This window comes from Hippichthys cyanospilos, chromosome 1 (genome assembly GCF_059441005.1).
Source record: "Hippichthys cyanospilos isolate Australia breed blue-spotted pipefish chromosome 1, RoL_Hcya_1.0, whole genome shotgun sequence".
Taxonomy (NCBI): domain Eukaryota; kingdom Metazoa; phylum Chordata; class Actinopteri; order Syngnathiformes; family Syngnathidae; genus Hippichthys; species Hippichthys cyanospilos.
Window position 1 is genome coordinate 3,362,409 of NC_142369.1, and position 17,415 is coordinate 3,379,823.

Below are 17,415 nucleotides of genomic sequence, written 5' to 3' on the forward strand. Positions count from 1 at the left end.
CCCAATAATACAATTCAATAAGTTGTTTCATGTTCCAATTCATTTGCTCTTCCATTCGAAAAGAATACTGAACCTGCCAAAGCATTGAAAAGCATCATTCATATATGTTGATACATATAGAAATCCTGTTAAAATCTCACTTACACTCAATAGTACAATTCAATAAGTTGCTTCATGTTCCAGTTCATTTGCTCTTCATTTGAAAAGAAACAGTACTGAACCTCCCAAAGCATTGAAAAGCATTTCATTCAGATGTGTAGATACCTACAGAAATCCTGTGAAACTATTGCCTACACCCAATAATACAATTCAATAAGTTTCTTCATTTTCCAGTTCATTTGCTCTTCATTTGATGAGAAATTATTATGAACCTGCCAAAGCATTGAAAAACATTTCACCCAGATTTGTTAACCCCCCCATGCCCAAAGAGCATCACTTAAACACTTAATGAATTCGCTTTTTAGCACATGAGCGCAGATGCAGAAGAACTGAAGAAGAAGAAAGCAAAGTTGGTGTGAAAATTTTGATAAAGGAAGAGAGCGAGATGGAAAGAATTGAGGGGGGGGGGGCATGTAGAGTTAAACATCGCCGAGAGAAGGGGGATCCGTCACTGTTTGTTTCCTCAGGATGTGGTTACCACGACGACGAAAAGGCAAGCGGCAACATCACTTCTCCGCGCACCTCTTCTGACACCTGCCACAAGTGTTAACAGTGTGTGTGTGAGCGATATATGCGGTTAGGTTTGGTGTATGTGTGTGTACACGGCAGCTGCGCCTGCGTGCGCCTTTTGTCTCGCTTCTGCGTCACACTCAGCTTTGTACTCATGCTCGTGGGTGCGCGCAAACTTTCAGGTGACGCACAAAAAAAAATACGGCGTTCGCAACACGGTGTGAGCCCAGTGGATTTTTCAAAGCCAGACAACGGAGGAGCATGAGGACAACCTGCATCCAACACGAGTGTCAAAAACTGGTAAGAAGAAAACAAAACCGACAGGGAGCGTCAAAAAACTTTGTTGTTGTTTTTCAGTTTAATTCAATACTCAATTCTGTGAAGTAATTTGCTCGTTTTTTATTTTTTTTTTTCTGGATTGTTAGAGAGAACCAAGCTATTAGTTTGTGTCCACTGTATCTCAGTGGTGTCCAAACTGTGGCCCGGGGGCCATTTGCGACCCGCCATCCGCATTATGGCGGCCCGCGCCATACACCCAAAATTTTTTTTGGCATAACCTGCAATGCTATTTTAAACTTAACATAAAAAAAAAAAAGTTTGACGTTAGATGGTATGAGAAATGTGTGTAAAAATGTGGAGAAAAAAACCTGCCTCCTCACTTTTAACAAAAAGTTGAGGAAAAAGGAGTTTTAAAAAAAAATAAATATATTAACAGTTTTTAGTTGCTTGCTTGCTTGCTTGATTTTTAATGAGTTAAGAAAAATAAATTTGGATGCATTGGAGCTAACCATAAAAAGTCCCCGTGTCCTTAATAGAGGACATCTTGGCTTCACCTTGACATAAAAAGTTGAGGCGAATCAACGATGCACTCGTTTTCCCCTATTTATTTGGGGTTATCGATTTCATGAAATGTTTTTGAAAAATGATATATCCTCTGAGCGCTATCATATTTATTCATATGTGTCCCCAATAGTGGACATTTGTTTTTGTTTTACATCTTTGGACTCATTGGAGCTAACCTAAAAAGTGCTCGTGCACTCAGTAGAGGACATCTTGGCCTTTCCAGCGTTATCTTATATGTTTGGATGGGATGCAATTCACTTTCTGTCCTACTGGGACAAATTGGACAACAGTGGACATAAATGAATAGGTTGGGTCTCAGGAGGATATTGGAATATTTAGTTGTTTCTTTCACATTATGTCATTTCTTTTAAGGGTTTGCATATTAAAAGTATTAGCGGTATTGTTACTTGGTATCGGACTACTTAAGAGTTGAGTGTTAAAAATGTAAACATTGATAATATATATATATATATATATATATATATATATATATATATATATATATATATATATATATATATATAATATGATTATAAAAACTGTTAATATCATTAGAAATCGATAATAATTACAATAAAAAGCATTGAAAAAAATGTATAGTATCGAATATGCCAAATAAAAAGCATAACAGTCTTTTTGTGCATCTCTCCAGCCACAATGGATGACTTTTGGTCCACTCAGCAATTTTCCAATCCCCATCATCCCCAAAGAACCTCCTTCCAGCTGATTCCTGCGGCGGACTCCCCCCAGCAGTTCGGGGGACAAGGCAAAGACCACATGACGTCCTTTTTGACCGCGAGACAGAGCGCGAGCGCCTCGGACTGGCTGCAGACGGAGCACGCCGAAGACGCCTTTTACAGCAACGCAAACTGGGCCGTGAACTCGGGTCCGAATTTGTACCCCGCCGGGAGCAGTGGGGATCCCCAAAACTGGGATTTCGGCCCTAGCTGCGAGACCCCCAGCCCGTTGGCGGAGTCGCCTTGGTTTCAGCCCCAGAGTCAAATCGGGGCCCCCCAAACTTTACCTTCATTCAATTTCCCCCAAAAGTCGACCGTCAGCACCCACAAACCGGACCCCTACCTGGAAACTTTACTTCCGCAGACAAAGAGAAGCGCCCCGGACCCTCAAAGGCCGATTTGGGGAACGGGCGTGGCCAAGGGAGACCATTTGGGACCCGAGAGATTTTTCAATCCCAACAGCTGCCCTTTGCCCTATTCTCATCTGGAATCCTCCATGCTCAGTCCGCCTCTCACTCCTTTGCCTCCCCCGTCGCACTCGCAGGGGGGAGATGACAACGGGGCGCTCCACTTTTTCCCTTGGAACCCCTCGCTCAACTGGACGCCGCACGCCGGGTCGGACGGGACGGCGCGGGGCAACCTGAGATCTTCGCGCGACGTCCCAGGTACGACCTGTTGAAAATGTCACGGTAAAAGACCCTGTTTGTGAATTCACAATTTTGTTCCAGCTGAAAACGTAATATATACACTCTAGTTGGGTCAAAAATAACCCAATTTTGGGTCAAAAAAGGAACCAATCACAACTCGGGTCAATTTAATGTCGTTTTTTTGGACAAAAAAAAAAAAGTTGGGTCAAATTGTATCGATGGTGGGTTGACCCATGATTAGGTTATTATTATTATTTTATAGTTTTAACTTGAAGAAAAATTTCAATTTTGCATTTCAAACTGTTAAGTCAAAAGGGAATCGAGACACCTTGTTGGGTTATTCATTTCAACCAAATTGTTGGGTCAAAGTTAGTGACCTTCTACAAAAAAAAGGGTTGTTTTGTAAAAATCCACACAAATTTTATTTAGTTAAAAACTAACTAAATCTGTTGCATCGCTTTATGGATCATCATTTTACCTAACATTTTGGTTATATAAAAAAAAAACAACAACAACAACAAGGTGTGTTGGTATTTTTTTACCCATGTTGGGTTATTTTTTAACCCAACAGTTTTAGAGCGTACAAAATTCTGGTACATTATTATGAAAACACAACGGAAGTAAACAAACATGTCTTGTAGGATTGAAATTTCCGATTTGCAATTGTTGATAAATTTTATGACCCAAGGAATCGACACACCTCGATGTGGTTGTCCTTAAAACCAAATTGTTGCGTCAAAATTAGAAACCCACAAATGCAATAAAATTGATTTGATTTTCACAAAACCGCCTGGATTATGGTGTAGTTTTATGCATCACTCAATTACCCCAAATTTTTGGGTTATATAAATAACCCAGCATGGGGTATTGGTCCCTTTTTGACCATTTTTTTTAACCTAGCTATTTTTAGAGCATACAGAATCATGAACAAAAAAAATAAAAGCAGTTTGATTCAAATGTTTATTTTGATAATTCATTTTATGACCTTAACATAAATTTAGAACAGTAACAGATTGGAAAGTGATGGGTCAAAAAAAAATTACATAACTTTTTGGGGTATCCCTTTGTGAATATTTTATTTTCTCGTTGTAATATTTGTGTTTAGTAGTCTTGATTTCACATTGTGATTTTTTTTTTTTTTCACCATCGTCCAGTCTGACTAGCTAGCTTCATCCCTCCCAAAAGAAACATTTTATAAATGAACTCCTACAATTTACAGAACAGCGTCCCTCACCCCAAAAGTCGTCTCGAAAATTACGCCGAGACCCGACTCACGCATCCCCTCGTCAGGTGACAGGAAGTGCCCCGCACCACTGGGTAACAAGTTCGCAGCCCGATTCGGCCGAACATTTTTTTCTCCCACCGACACACTGCCTCTTCTTTCAGAAAAGCCCAAACTACACGGGAACTCCATTTCCCAGTGTCCTCCACGCCAATCGGGAAAAGAGGGACCACTATACGCCCCGACCCCTCCTTGACCCGACTCGCCAAGGGACGGGACTTTATTCCTCCTTCTTCACTAATAAGACAAGAGAGTTTGACAATCATGCTGTTGAAGCGTAAGTAGAGTCACATATCGAGATGGGCAAAAAAAAAAAGGACACGCTAGTAAAATAATGAGAAAATGTCCACATAAAATGCGTAAGATAATGAAATTAAAAAAAATTGTAATATATTCTGGCTGTATAATTATTCAGAGGTATATATTATTTATCCTCTGTGAGGAGTGATACTTCTTTATACCAGTATGGCTGTCTTATACTGCCCCCAGGTGGCCAAGACGTGCACATGAACAGTAAAACGTATTTTTAGGAGACCATTTGACTGTGCCACAATTGGGCATTTTTTAATTTTGTTGAATATTAGTATCGAGAGACAAACAAAAGTGAGAAAGAAATAGAGAAACAATGAGACAAAAAGAAAGAAACTGAAAAAATGAGAGAAAGAAAAAGAAAATGGAAGAATGAAACAAAGTAATACAAAGAAAAAAAACAGAGAAAATAAAAAATAATAGAAGGAAAATGAGAAAGGAAAATTGGAAACAGTAAAGAACAAAGGGGAAGGAAAAAGAGAGAAATAGAAAAGGGAAACAAGAGCAAAAGTAAGAAAAGGAAAATGTAAGAATGAGAAATTAAAAGGTACAAAAAGAAAAAAGGAAAGACAAAAAGATAAAGGATGAAACTGAAAAGTAATCAAAAAAGAGGGAAGTGGAAAAAGAAAAAAAAGACAAAGGAATACAAATAAATAGAAAAGTAATAAAAACCAAAAAAAGCAAAAGAAAAAAACAGAAAGACAAAGATAACGGAAGAAATTAAAAGTAATAGAAAGGAAAAGAAAAAGGAAACAAAAGAAAAAGTGAAAGCGAGAGAGAAAAACAAAGTAATAAAAGAGAGATAAAGAAAATAAAAGGAATAAACAACAAAGACAAGAGAAGAAACAAAAAGTAATAGAAAAAGTAATGAGAAAGAAAGAAAGAAAGAAAAAGAGAAAGAAAGAAAGAAAGAAAGAAAGAAAGAAAGAAAGAAATGTTATCATTTTCAGTTGTCAGAAAATTGTACATGAAAAATAATTTTGTAACAAAATTAATTATACTGACAAGAAAAATGAAATATTCAATACTGCTGAAAACTATTGAATAAGTGGACAATCTCTTTAAAGTAAGAATTCATGTTCATCAGTTCATCAGTCCGTCAGTGACGGATGCCCGTTTCTCCGACCAATGACGAGAAACATAAAAACAAAACAAAAAGTCCCACAACCATAACTTTATTTCCCCCCAGAACCATAAACATCGGCAGCGATTTCCAGGCCGATCTTCCCCCTCTGAGCTTCGGCCGGGACGGCGAGCGCGCGACCCCCGAGCACCGTCTGTGGAAATCGCTCACGCAAAGCCGCAAGACCGAAGAGCAAAGTGAGCGCTTGCGACATTCTCAGCAATCACTCACTTCCGCCTACAAAGCATTTTTTTTCCCTGCGTATTCAGTGGAAAAGCTGCTAATGCTGTGCAGTTCCAGTTGTCTACCAGGAGGGGGCAGCAACGTGGAGCTGGCGTTGCACACGCTGCACTCCTGTCAAGCCGACATCATGGTAGACGTCCTTCCGCTTTTTTTTTGCCCCTGTCATGCCTGACCGATATTTTTTTTTTCTCCCGTGCAGGCCACGCTGAAGATGCTACTCCTAGCAGGGACCTTACCAACGCAAGATTACCACTACTCTGGTAACCTTTGACCTCTCATTCAACGCGATGACACTCTTCACCGCCGGTGAATTTGGCTTTTCTTGCAGGCAGTGACGTTTGGACCAAAAACGAAACGAGCGTCTTCAAACAGGCCCTCAACACTCATGGCAAAAACTTCTCGCTCATACACCAAATGGTATACTCACACGAGGCATCGCCCCGTTTTAAAAGAGTTTAAAACAGCTTTTTTTAACCCTTGTCCAAGTAGAAAAATGTGTATTTGAATAATTGCAGGAAAAAAAATTAGTTATCAAAAGCATTGAAAGAAGACACTAGAGAGCTGAAATTTCACCCACATGTCACGTTTCAACATGGCGTGACCACTTAGTTATCACACAAGCAGAAGTGTGCTATCACCTGGTTAAAATACTGACAAAATGATATGCAAGAAAATGACCCAAAAAATGGTCAAAATACTGTACTGCACAAGAGTTAAAATCATCCAAATCTGTCAAAACCGGCACATTTTTTTTATTTTTTTTTCCCATCCTGCGTCAACTTCCTTAACGGGCAACTACAGTGTGCAGCGCTCATTGTGTATCATATGTAAGTCCTCGTCTGCTGCAGTAGCCAATCACATGTCCACTTCCTGCTTCGTGGGCTTTAGGAGCAATATCATTTCGGCTAACATGTTATATGCTACTTTTACCGAGTGTTTTATGCGATATCGCTCGAGGTAAGATGCGAGCAGTTTATCGACCTAGAATGTGACTCAACAGGGCGAAAAAAAATCCAATGTCCATACTTCTTTTATACTAAGTGCCCATATTGCAGTACATTTCAGTGCATACGTTTTTTTGGAAAGAAAAAAGATCTTCAGTGTGTACTAGCCAGCATGGGATTTCTAAGACGTTTTTGTGCACTCTGCACTTATGTGTGTTGCAGGTGAGGACAAAAACAGTCAAGCAGTGTGTTGAGTTTTACTACCTGATCATTAAAAGTCAACATAAACAAGACAAACAAACCAAAGTGGGGAATCAGGAAGAGAGGCCGGATGAGATGGAGAAATGCCAGATGGAAATTGTAAGTATTTTACCATATTCATTTATTCAGTAAAAAAAAAAAACCCATATATACATATACATCTAAGTTTATAGTTTTTTTTTCACCAAAAAGAAATGTCCACAAAAAAGTAAATAATCAGCCTAAAATGTCCTGTTTGATCATAGAAAAAAATCTGTTATCAAAAATAAATAATTTAATTACTCATGTTTTTCCACAAAAATAATCAATAGAAAGTGTCAGACCCCCCCCCCCAAAAAAAAAAAAAAAAAAAAAAAAATATATATATATATATATATATATATATATATATATATATACATACACACACACACACGTTTGTTTGCATGGCGGCTCAGTGGATAGCTCCGGCCTTCCTGTGTGGAGTTTTCATGTTCTCCCCGAGCCCTACTAAATTGATAAATGATTGTTCGTCTCTATATGCCCTGCGATTGGCTGGCAACCTGTTGAGGGTGTCCCCCGACAACTGCCCAGCTGGGATAGGCACCAGCAAGCCTGTGATCCTTGTGTTTTATTTATATAATATATATATATATATATATATATATATATATATATATATATATATATATATATATATATATATATATATATTAGGTTATTTTTCTTTCAAAAGTCAATTGTATGAATGAACACATATTGCGGATGGAATTTTGACGTTAGTTTGTTGTTTTTAAGCGTTTTCATTTTTACTTATTTCCTTAAAAAAGCTGTTGTTCCAGTTGTTTTGTTCGTTTTTACTGATTTGAAAGTAAAAGTAAATTGTATAAATGAACTTCAAAATCTTGCTGATGTAATTCTGACGTTAGTTTGTTGTTTTTAAGCGTATTCATTTTCACTTATTTCCTTAAAAAAGCTGTTGTTCCAGTTGTTTTGTTCGTCTTATGGATTTTTTTTACACCAATAGCCTTGACCCGAATTAAATCCGGTGCCGTCTTTTGTAGGAAATGCCCGCCTCCCCGCCAGCGGAAACTCTGCGCGGACCGAAGGAGGCGGGCCCCGCGCTCCCATTGGCCGGCTCCTATCCTTGCACGAAATGCGGCAAGTGAGTCATTTTTATTTATTTACTCGAATGTCTTTTTGCGAGCCCCTAAGCACTTCCTGGACTTTCTCCAGACTATTCAACAAAGTGAAGTCTCGCAACGCTCACATGAAAATCCACCGGAAATTTCCCAAGGCGTGGGGCGAGCGTTTCCTGGCCCAAAGTTTGGTTTCTCCGGTTCCCTCGTCGGGCGGCGACATCTACCACCAATGCGGACCCGGTCTCCCTCCTGTTCATTTTCCGTCCGTTTACGACGACGGCCCAAACGTCGACGCGATCGCCGCTGTCGACGCCGACGGCTCAATACAATCGGATCACGCCGACGTTTTTAACCAATCGTGGCACGCCTTCCAAGACTTGGAAATGCAGAATTATGTGGCTTGAATCAAAGTTTCTTCATGTTTATTTGAAAAAATGTTCTTTGCAAAAATATGTTCAACCCACATTTTTTTTACCTTTTCATGTAAGCTTTTGGGGTTCATTTTAAAATCATTTGTTGTTGTTTTTTAATATGCAAAAATATATAAATAAATACCTGAACTTGAATGATTGGATAATTTAATTGGATAATTTAATCTGATATCTAAATGAATGCTGGTGATTATGTCGGTCTGCGCTATGTGTGACCTTGTCACAAAATCGCTGCAGACAGCGACCTTTACCCTATTTACTCGCTTAAAGTCCAACTTTGTCCCGTCACCTGCTTGATACACTTTTCTCTCTTTGGACCCCATTTTTGTCATGTTGGCTCCTTTTGAAGCAGTGGCCCCTTCACAAATATTTTATTGAGGCGCTCACTTATAATCTTGGGGTGGTAGAGCAAAATTGAAAGCCATCATTTTAGCATATCATTATATCATTATTGTAAACTCGCCAATAGAAAACTATCAGCTAGTTTTGAGGAAATGGTGTTTGTATTATACTTCATATTACTTACGAATGATCTCATGTGAATTGAATATTAACAAAACAGCTAATTTTTCTAATTTGTAATGAATTAGTATATGTTTGCATTTGTTCATAAAATGTATACTTTGTACGAAACACATATGATAAGCTAAAAATAAAGGAATTAATAAATATATAAATACAATGACGCATAAATAGCCAGTGAAAGAAAACAGCCACAAAGTGTGTGATTTTACAGGTTCTTTTCAAGGAGTAAAGTGAAGTGCAATGAAAGTGAAACAGAATACAATGGTGTTGTAATGTCTCTTAAAGTATATTTAAAAAAAAAAAAAAAAAAAGATTGATTGTTTATAATACAACACAGACCAAAGCTGAATATCTAGTAATGTACCAGATGGAAACGAGGAAGCTAGAAGCTAATGCTAACGTGCGCACTGGTGTAGTGTTCCACTTTGTTTATAATACAACACAGGCTGAATGTCCGGTCATGGCCTAAATTGCGACAATGTCACGACAAAGCTAGATGCTAATGCTAACGTGCGCACCAGTGTACTGTACCACTTTCTAAAATTGTGGCAATCGGTTAGTTCTTTTTTTAAGTGCAGCACATTTGGGCATTGCTTGATAAAGTAAGAATTATGGAAAGCGAAATAACAGGCTTTGTCTTATTTTTTTTTTACGCTTTACTTACCTCGTCTTGGCCAGTTCCGGCCCCGCGGGCCGTAGGTTTGACACCGCTAACCTGCAAAACAAAGCAGCTCTGTAACTGTAGAAATATGGCTCTTTGGGTGTATGTTTTTTTATAACAAAACAAGTTTGGGGGAAAAGTAGAATACTTAGCAGCCAATGGGGTGGCCAGCAAATCCGTATGGGCGGCGCCACTGTTTTGAAAACCAATCAGCGGAAGTAAGGTAACCTGACACCTGCCTGACAATGACACTCTTTCATGGCTTGTTCTTTGAATAGTACAGAATACACCTTGTTGTGAGGAAGATGTCAAAAAAAAAACACCTTATGGTCTCCGAGTTTCTTTGCGGTTTTGTGCAGCCGAGATAGTCATCACGGGTGAGAAGAAGAAATAAAACTTGTGGCGACAACGACGTTAAGGGTGCGCCAGCTATTACACAACAACTCAACCCCAACAGTGTTTAATTACAAGCTACCGACAGGAATGAAGATAGAGAGCGGAAAAGCAAAGTTCGGTGTGCGCATGTGTGCGTGTGAGACGGGGAAAGTGGGTCAATGCATGCCAGACCGTATTTGAAGTGATCATTAAGTTTCATTGTTTTGCGACGCGTACTTCGGCTTGTTTATCCAGAGCTGGTAAGACAGCAAACACAAGTGAGGCAGTCATGAGTTTGTCTCATGTCACACTTCCTCGCTGTGTTTGTCCTCAAAAACTTTTGAGAGTGTTGCTCCAGCTTGGATCATGTACAGACACACATTTGGCATCGTCGCTGTGAAAAAATTTGACAAAAATAAAATCTTTGTCTTGGTTTCGATTAGGAAACAGCTTGACGAGTGAGGCTAAGCTGTTGATGACGCTTAAATGCTCACTTTTGTTGAAAACGATGAATTAAATAAATAAAATTCAGCTTACGCAGTTTACGGAATGTTCCACTGTGGTGAGGAAGGTGATTCTCGTTTAAAACAACAAACGTGGAACTGATGTATCAATATATTTAGATCTATCTATCTATCTATCTATCTATCTATCTATCTATCTATCTATCTATCTATCTATCTAGTTGACTATGTGGTAGCGAGCTAGCTTTGTAGCGATCTAGCTAGCTTGCTAGTTGCTATTTATCTACCTTGTTAGCTTGTCTTCTATCTATCTATCTAGTTGAATATGTACTTGCGAGCTAGCTTTGTAGCTTTCTAACTAGCTTGCTACTTGTGTATTTAGCTACCTTTTTAGCTCGTCATCTATCTATCTATCTATCTATCTATCTATCTATCTATCTATCTATCTATCTATCTATCTATCTATCTATCTATCTAGCTATCATGTTCATTTAAAAAAAACATTATCTTCGTTTTCTTTTGTATTGTGTTCATATGTTTGATAAATAAATGAAAAAAAAAGCTATTTTTTTGACTGGTCTGAAAAATTCTGGTAGTAAATGAAAATCCATGATAATCATTTTATTTATTTTTTAATTCTAATAAATAAAATTGATATTTTTTTAACCGGTCTGATTAAAAAGGAAGAACAATTGCTGGCGAGGTAACCCCGCGACAGAAAATTTTCGCGTCAGCGTTTCAATCCGCGATGGACCGAAGCGTCAATAACCGAGCCGCGATGCAGCGAGGGAACTTCGGCCGTGTCAAAACCCGCGCCAGCATGCGCCACCACGCCCCCTCTCCCGATTGGCCGCGATGCGAGAGGGCGTCTTGTGACGTCAGCGGCCGAGCGAGAGGGATCATGAGAGTTTGTGCGAGAAGGGAAGAGATTAAGAGGGGGCTGTTGGCAGCAAAAGCGACGAGCCGCTAGCACTTAGCCACTCGAGCGCGTTTGACAGCGCGCCTCCGTCCTCCAAGTCTCCCCCCTGGCCGCTCAGCTCTCACTCCCAACCGTCCCCGGTCCCTTCCCCGCACGCCATTTCCTCGCGTGCGCATATGAAGCAAATTGGTCCAAAGTAAGCAGGCAGACCGCGAGCTCCCTCCCTCTCCGTTCCTCCTCCAGTTCCTCCTCTTCTTCTTCTTCTTCTTCCTCCTCGTCCAAGCGTGACCGCCCGCGTGTGAGCTACGTGGGCAAAACCCAAACAAACAAGCCCGAGCGTCCCTGAAAATAGTCGACTGTTTACATTCGGTGTCCTCTTACCTGTCATCGGATGCACAACATGTGAGTACCGCTTGCTAGCTTTCTACTTCCGCCTGTGTGTGTGCGAGTGCGTGTTTGCTTTGCCGTTCGTCTTCGTAACGCGTAAGAGTCTCACGCTGTCATGTGTCGGAGAGCAAAAAAAAATAAATAAAAAGCCAAAATGTTGGAGCGACAAGAAAGCTAAGTTGACTTAAGCTAACCTCGCTGGCTCGTCTCAAACGTGGACGTTTACGAGCCTGCGATGCAGCTGTTCAACTCGGAAGTCTTTGCGGTAACTTTTGCGGACTTCCACCGCCGAGAACACTTACCAACTGGTAAACAATTCAATGCGACAAAAGGAACCTCGAATGAATTTTCGACAGGAAAGTCTCGCGAGTTTTTATTTTTTTTAAATGTTTTTAATTGATGAGTGGTCACAATAAGTGTTGTTGTGTCAGGCTGCCAAGTCAAGCAACCGTCCTGCATACCAAACCCGTGAAATTACTTTTTTTTTTTTTTTTAACGAATTACTGCCACAGCAGACAAAAGAAATCAGCGTCAAGTTTCAATGAAATAAAGTTCATGTTTCGATGTGATAGTCATTCGTGATGAATCTCTTGTTTTACCGCGATGCATTTCTCGTTATAAAGTGAAACACTTCTTGTTTTAATATGATACATTTACATATGTAACAAGTTAAGGTGATACATTTCACGTTATAGTGTGACAAATTTCACATTGAAAGTTTGGACATGACATATTTAACATTTCAAAGTGATACTTTTCATGTTTAAATAGTGATCAAATTCGTGCTTCAATGAGCTAGTCATGAAGCTCTTGTTATACGCGATAAATTTCTAAATACATTTCTTGTTAGAACGTGATACATTTCTCATAACGATGCGATAAATTTCATGTTATAACATGATCAATTTCACAGTAAAATATAATAATAATAATTGAAAGTTTAGACATGACATATTAAACATTTCAAAGTACTAACTTACTGGTTAAATAAGTGATCCATTTCATTTTATAACGTGATACATTTCTTGTTATAACTTGACAAATTTCTCATTAAAAATAAGACGTAATACATTTAAAGGTGATACATTTCACATTACAATGTGATGGATTTCACATAGAGTGTTCGGACGTTATACAGTATATTAAATTATATACAAAAACATATGACACAATCAACACATAACATGATAATTTCTCATTATAATGTGATACATTTCACATTAAAATGTGGTAAATTTTACATTAAAGTTGGGACATGATAAAAGTTACCATGTCAAAATAATACATTTCTCATTATAAGGTGATAAGTTTCACATAACGCAATAAATTTTCACATTTAAATATAAGACAAAATAAATGTAACATTTTAAAGTGATGAATTTCACATTCAAAATGATCAATTTCTTGTTATAATCTGATGTCTCTTCATTATAACGTGATAAATTTCACATTATAATATGATACATTTCACTTTAAAAGTTCGGATATTATACTTTTAACATTTCAATATGATACATTTCTTGTTATGTGATGAATTACAAAACGTGAAACATTTTACGTTCTAACATGATTTCACAAGTTTGTGAAATTTCACAACCTGATCAATTTTACAAGCGATGTGATACATTTAACATTTCAAATGGATACTTCTCGTATTGCGCTGAATTTCAAACTTTGATAAATTTGACTAAGTTTCACATTACAAGTTAGGATGCCATGAATTTTACTTTTCAAATTGGATTATAAATTGGAAATTTATCAATCAAATTTTACCATATAACATGAAAATTTGCACGTTATAACAATAAATTTCACAACCTATAATTTTCACAATGTTATAACGATAAATTTCACAACCTATAAATTTCACGTTATGACTTGATAAAGTTAGCATTTCATAGTGATAAAAGTCACAAGTGATGAAATTCTTGTCGCAACGTGATACATGTATAACTTTTCAACATGTTAAAATTCACATTACATGGTAGGATGTGATAAATGTAGCATTTCAAAGAGATACATTTCACATTCTGATATCATCAATTTCACCATACAACACGAAGAATTATAACATGATAAATTTCACAACCTCATAAATTTTACATAAGGTATGATGCGATTAAACATTTCAGTGACATTGTTCACCTTTTAATGCGCTAAATTTCACATTTTCACGTGAGAAATTTCGCGTTACAGCATGCTAACTAAACTTAACGTGATGCATTTGACGTTACACCGTGCTATTTAATTTTTTATAAGTAAAACTAGCGAAACTAGCTGGTTTAGCCATTTGTCATCGTCTTTCTTGTCAGTTGCTAGACTCTTTTTTTTTTTTTTTTTTGGATTACATCTTCCTGGTCAGTGTAAAGTGGACCTAGGGGGCCCAAAGTCAATCTTGTTTACATGTCGGAACCTACGCGAGTGCACCGTGTGCTTGTTTGCTTACCGTCACGCACGGCCTCATTCCGGCGCTTCTTTGTAACCTTTGAACCCGCTCGTGTGCATCTGCCTTTTCTTTTGTTTTAACAACCTTTAGTCCAGTGGCGCCGCATCCCCGAGCTGCGCAGCGACGTGGTCTTGCTTGGGCCACAGGTAGAAATTCAAATGTGTGGCAATGATGGCTTCTCAGGCGTTGTTTTTTTTTTTTTTTTTTCTGGTTGTTTTACACGCATTCTTTTACGAGTCTGCAACGGAAGCACATTGGTTTGATTAAGGTTGTTGTGTAACAAAATGAAATGAAATCCAGAAGCTTTGTACTGTATGTTAGCCGGTATTCTCGACACGTTGTCTCAACGCTTTTAAGCATGAACTGATTCAAATGGTCCGTGTGATGAGTAAGTGGAGCGTTTTGAACCTGCAGGGGAGGAAGGTGTGTGTGTGTGTGTGTGTGTACTTGTAGCACAGTGTAGGTTTGACCGTCCTGTCTAAACCGTTTATGTATATATGTGTGCTACTTCTGTACTGTATATGTGTGTACATAGAGTGCTTCCTACAGGATTTTTTTTTTTTTTTTTAGCAGCAGGGGCACTTGTGGAAAACTTTTGCACACTGGTGCTACCGTTTGGTTGCACCACACAGGATTTGGTCGCACACTTCCTCTGGGAATAATGCGAATATGCAAGAGAGCATTGTTGCTTGTGTAGACTTGTCTCAATTTGCAGACCATACTTTCATATGATCATTTTATCACATTTTCCGCACTATAAGGCGCATCGGATTATAAGTCGCACCCTCAATTAACGACATCTTCCAAACATTTTCCACATATAAGGCGCACCGTATTATGAGGCGCACCCTCAATTAATGACATAAAGGTTTTCAATCACAATATAGTAATACTCAAAGTAATAACAATAATAACAATAAACTCTCAGTCGCATAATAACTCAATGTCAATAAGAGCCACCTTGTTCAACTGTAAAAACACAAAAGAAACAGGTCTCAATCTCAATATTCATCCATACATAAGGCGCACCTAATTATAAGGCGCACCATCAGCTTTTTAAAAAAATTAAGGCTTTTAGGTGTGCCTTATAGTGCGGAAAATACGGTATATACAGTGTATATGTGTGTGTGTATGTATGTACTCTATGTATGTACAGTATGTATGTTCATATGATCTATTTATCATCCATCCATCCATCCATCGTGTTAGCCTAAAAGTTTGTCTTAATCTAAAAAGTAAATGTTGACAAAATTTTAACATTTTACTGCGAAAAAAAAGTTACATAACAGGACTGCACTTTTTGGCAAGTTTAACTGAAATCCAATTTGAAATCAGCGTTCATGATTTTCGTCTGAATATTTTGCCCATGATAATTTTTTTTATAAATCAGACCTTTAATTACGTTTTTGTTGGATTCATTTCTTTCATTAATCTTTTGTTTAATCATTTGAGCTTTACATCAAAGGCATGTGCCATCAAAAGGAGAGCATTGAAAAAAAGACAATGGGGGACTGAAATTTCACCCAGATAGTGACAACATGTCTAAGTTACACATAACACGTTGAATAAATTGACCCAAAAATGTTCAAAATACCACACGTGGCTTAAAATCGTTTCAAATCGTAATAGTCTAGCTTGATTAAAGAAAATCGAGATTTAAATTTTTGGTCATATCGCCCAAGCCCTTCTAGGAATTGTAGTTGGAAACACGACGCCAGACAGTACTAGTCGAAAATAGAAAAGCGTTATCCGGTGGCACGCGGGACGCCCTCTTTGACCTTTAGAATTTGAGTTCTCCCAAAGGTGCTCGTCGGGGATCTTTCTCACCTGTGACGCAATCGAAATGTGTCACAACACGACATGTGCGTCAAAACAGAACTTTGCTCCCCGAGAGGTTAATATGTCAACCGCCAACAAACTCTGCCCCGCATCCGAGACGCGCGCGCTCCCGGTCATTCATAAAGTATTTTTTTCGATTGCCCGTTGGAGCGCTTTGCGTATCGGTAAGCGAGACATGTCGGGCGGGGCGTGCCAGTTGAGTCCCAGCCAAGGTCAGCGAGGTGACTTGGCGTTTTCAGCTACATTCCACTCTGCCTTGCTAACTGTAATTTGCTTCTTGTATAATTGCTAAAATTGGCTGCTAATCAAGATTTTCAGACGACTCCACTTATTGTGAATGTACACATATGCGTTACAGCACAAATTCCGTCAAACGGACTTGCGCTGGATACTTCAGTCGTAGCGGAGATATTTCACCCCGTTCGAACTTTCTGAATATGTCGTCAGGAACATGTTGATTTGATTAGGAACGCTGGCGTGTCATCCAGAACAAACACGTACCGCTCAGAAGGCTTCGAACGGCGCTCCTATTTTTCGATGAAATTATTGGATGTATTGGGGCTGTAAACAAATGATTATTTTAATAATTGATAATGTATATATACACAGTATATATGTAAATCTTTGTGTGTGTGTGTGTTATGTACATATATATATATATATATACACACACACACGTATATATATATACACACACACACGTATATATATACACACACACGTATATATATACACACACACATGTATATATATATATATACGCACACACATATATATATACACACACACATACACACACACACACATATATATATATATACACACACACACACATATATATATATATATATATATATATATATATATACACACACACACATATATATATATATATATATATATATATATACACACACATATATATATATATATACACACACATATACACACACACACACATATATATATATACACACACATGCGCACACACACTACTGGTCAAAAGTTTTAGGACACCACAGTTTTTCAAGTATTTTACTAAAAAAACTAACTGTGTCATTGTACTCTGAAATGAATAAGCAATTTGAGTTGAAAAAGAAATCCTAGAATCAATTTATAAATCAATCTATGTTCTTCTTAGAGTTCTTCCCAGGTCTGTTGCAGGAGTTCCCATAAATGCGTGGCACTT

At 38.2% G+C, this 17,415-nt stretch overlaps 2 protein-coding genes across 5 annotated transcripts in view; both read left to right on the forward strand.

Moving 5' to 3' along the window:
- Nucleotides 1–825: 825 nt before the first annotated feature.
- LOC148428630 (uncharacterized) lies at nt 826–9,587 on the forward strand. Of its 4 annotated transcripts, XM_088425898.1 has the most exons (11): nt 826–969; nt 2,165–2,914; nt 4,116–4,213; nt 4,283–4,455; nt 5,677–5,807; nt 5,880–5,983; nt 6,053–6,113; nt 6,182–6,270; nt 7,020–7,157; nt 8,102–8,202; nt 8,274–9,587. In XM_088425898.1, exons 2-11 carry the CDS (start codon nt 2,170–2,172, stop codon nt 8,581–8,583), a joined length of 1,950 nt encoding a protein of 649 aa, XP_088282024.1. In that variant the 5' UTR covers nt 826–969; nt 2,165–2,169; the 3' UTR covers nt 8,584–9,587. The 4 variants fall into 4 exon arrangements, with proteins under 4 accessions (XP_088282024.1, XP_088282015.1, XP_088282009.1 ...); XM_088425889.1 differs by having other exon boundaries at nt 4,116–4,455; XM_088425883.1 differs by having other exon boundaries at nt 5,677–5,983.
- A 1,964-nt stretch (nt 9,588–11,551) lies between these two features.
- The window catches only part of LOC148428631 (pyruvate carboxylase, mitochondrial-like), a 210,648-nt gene continuing 204,784 nt past the window's right edge, over nt 11,552–17,415 (forward strand). Inside the window, exon 1 of the mRNA XM_088425847.1 lies at nt 11,552–11,956. Coding sequence (XP_088281973.1) covers nt 11,946–11,956 — 11 coding nt within the window. The 5' untranslated portion in view covers nt 11,552–11,945. The remainder of the gene's footprint in view (nt 11,957–17,415) is intronic.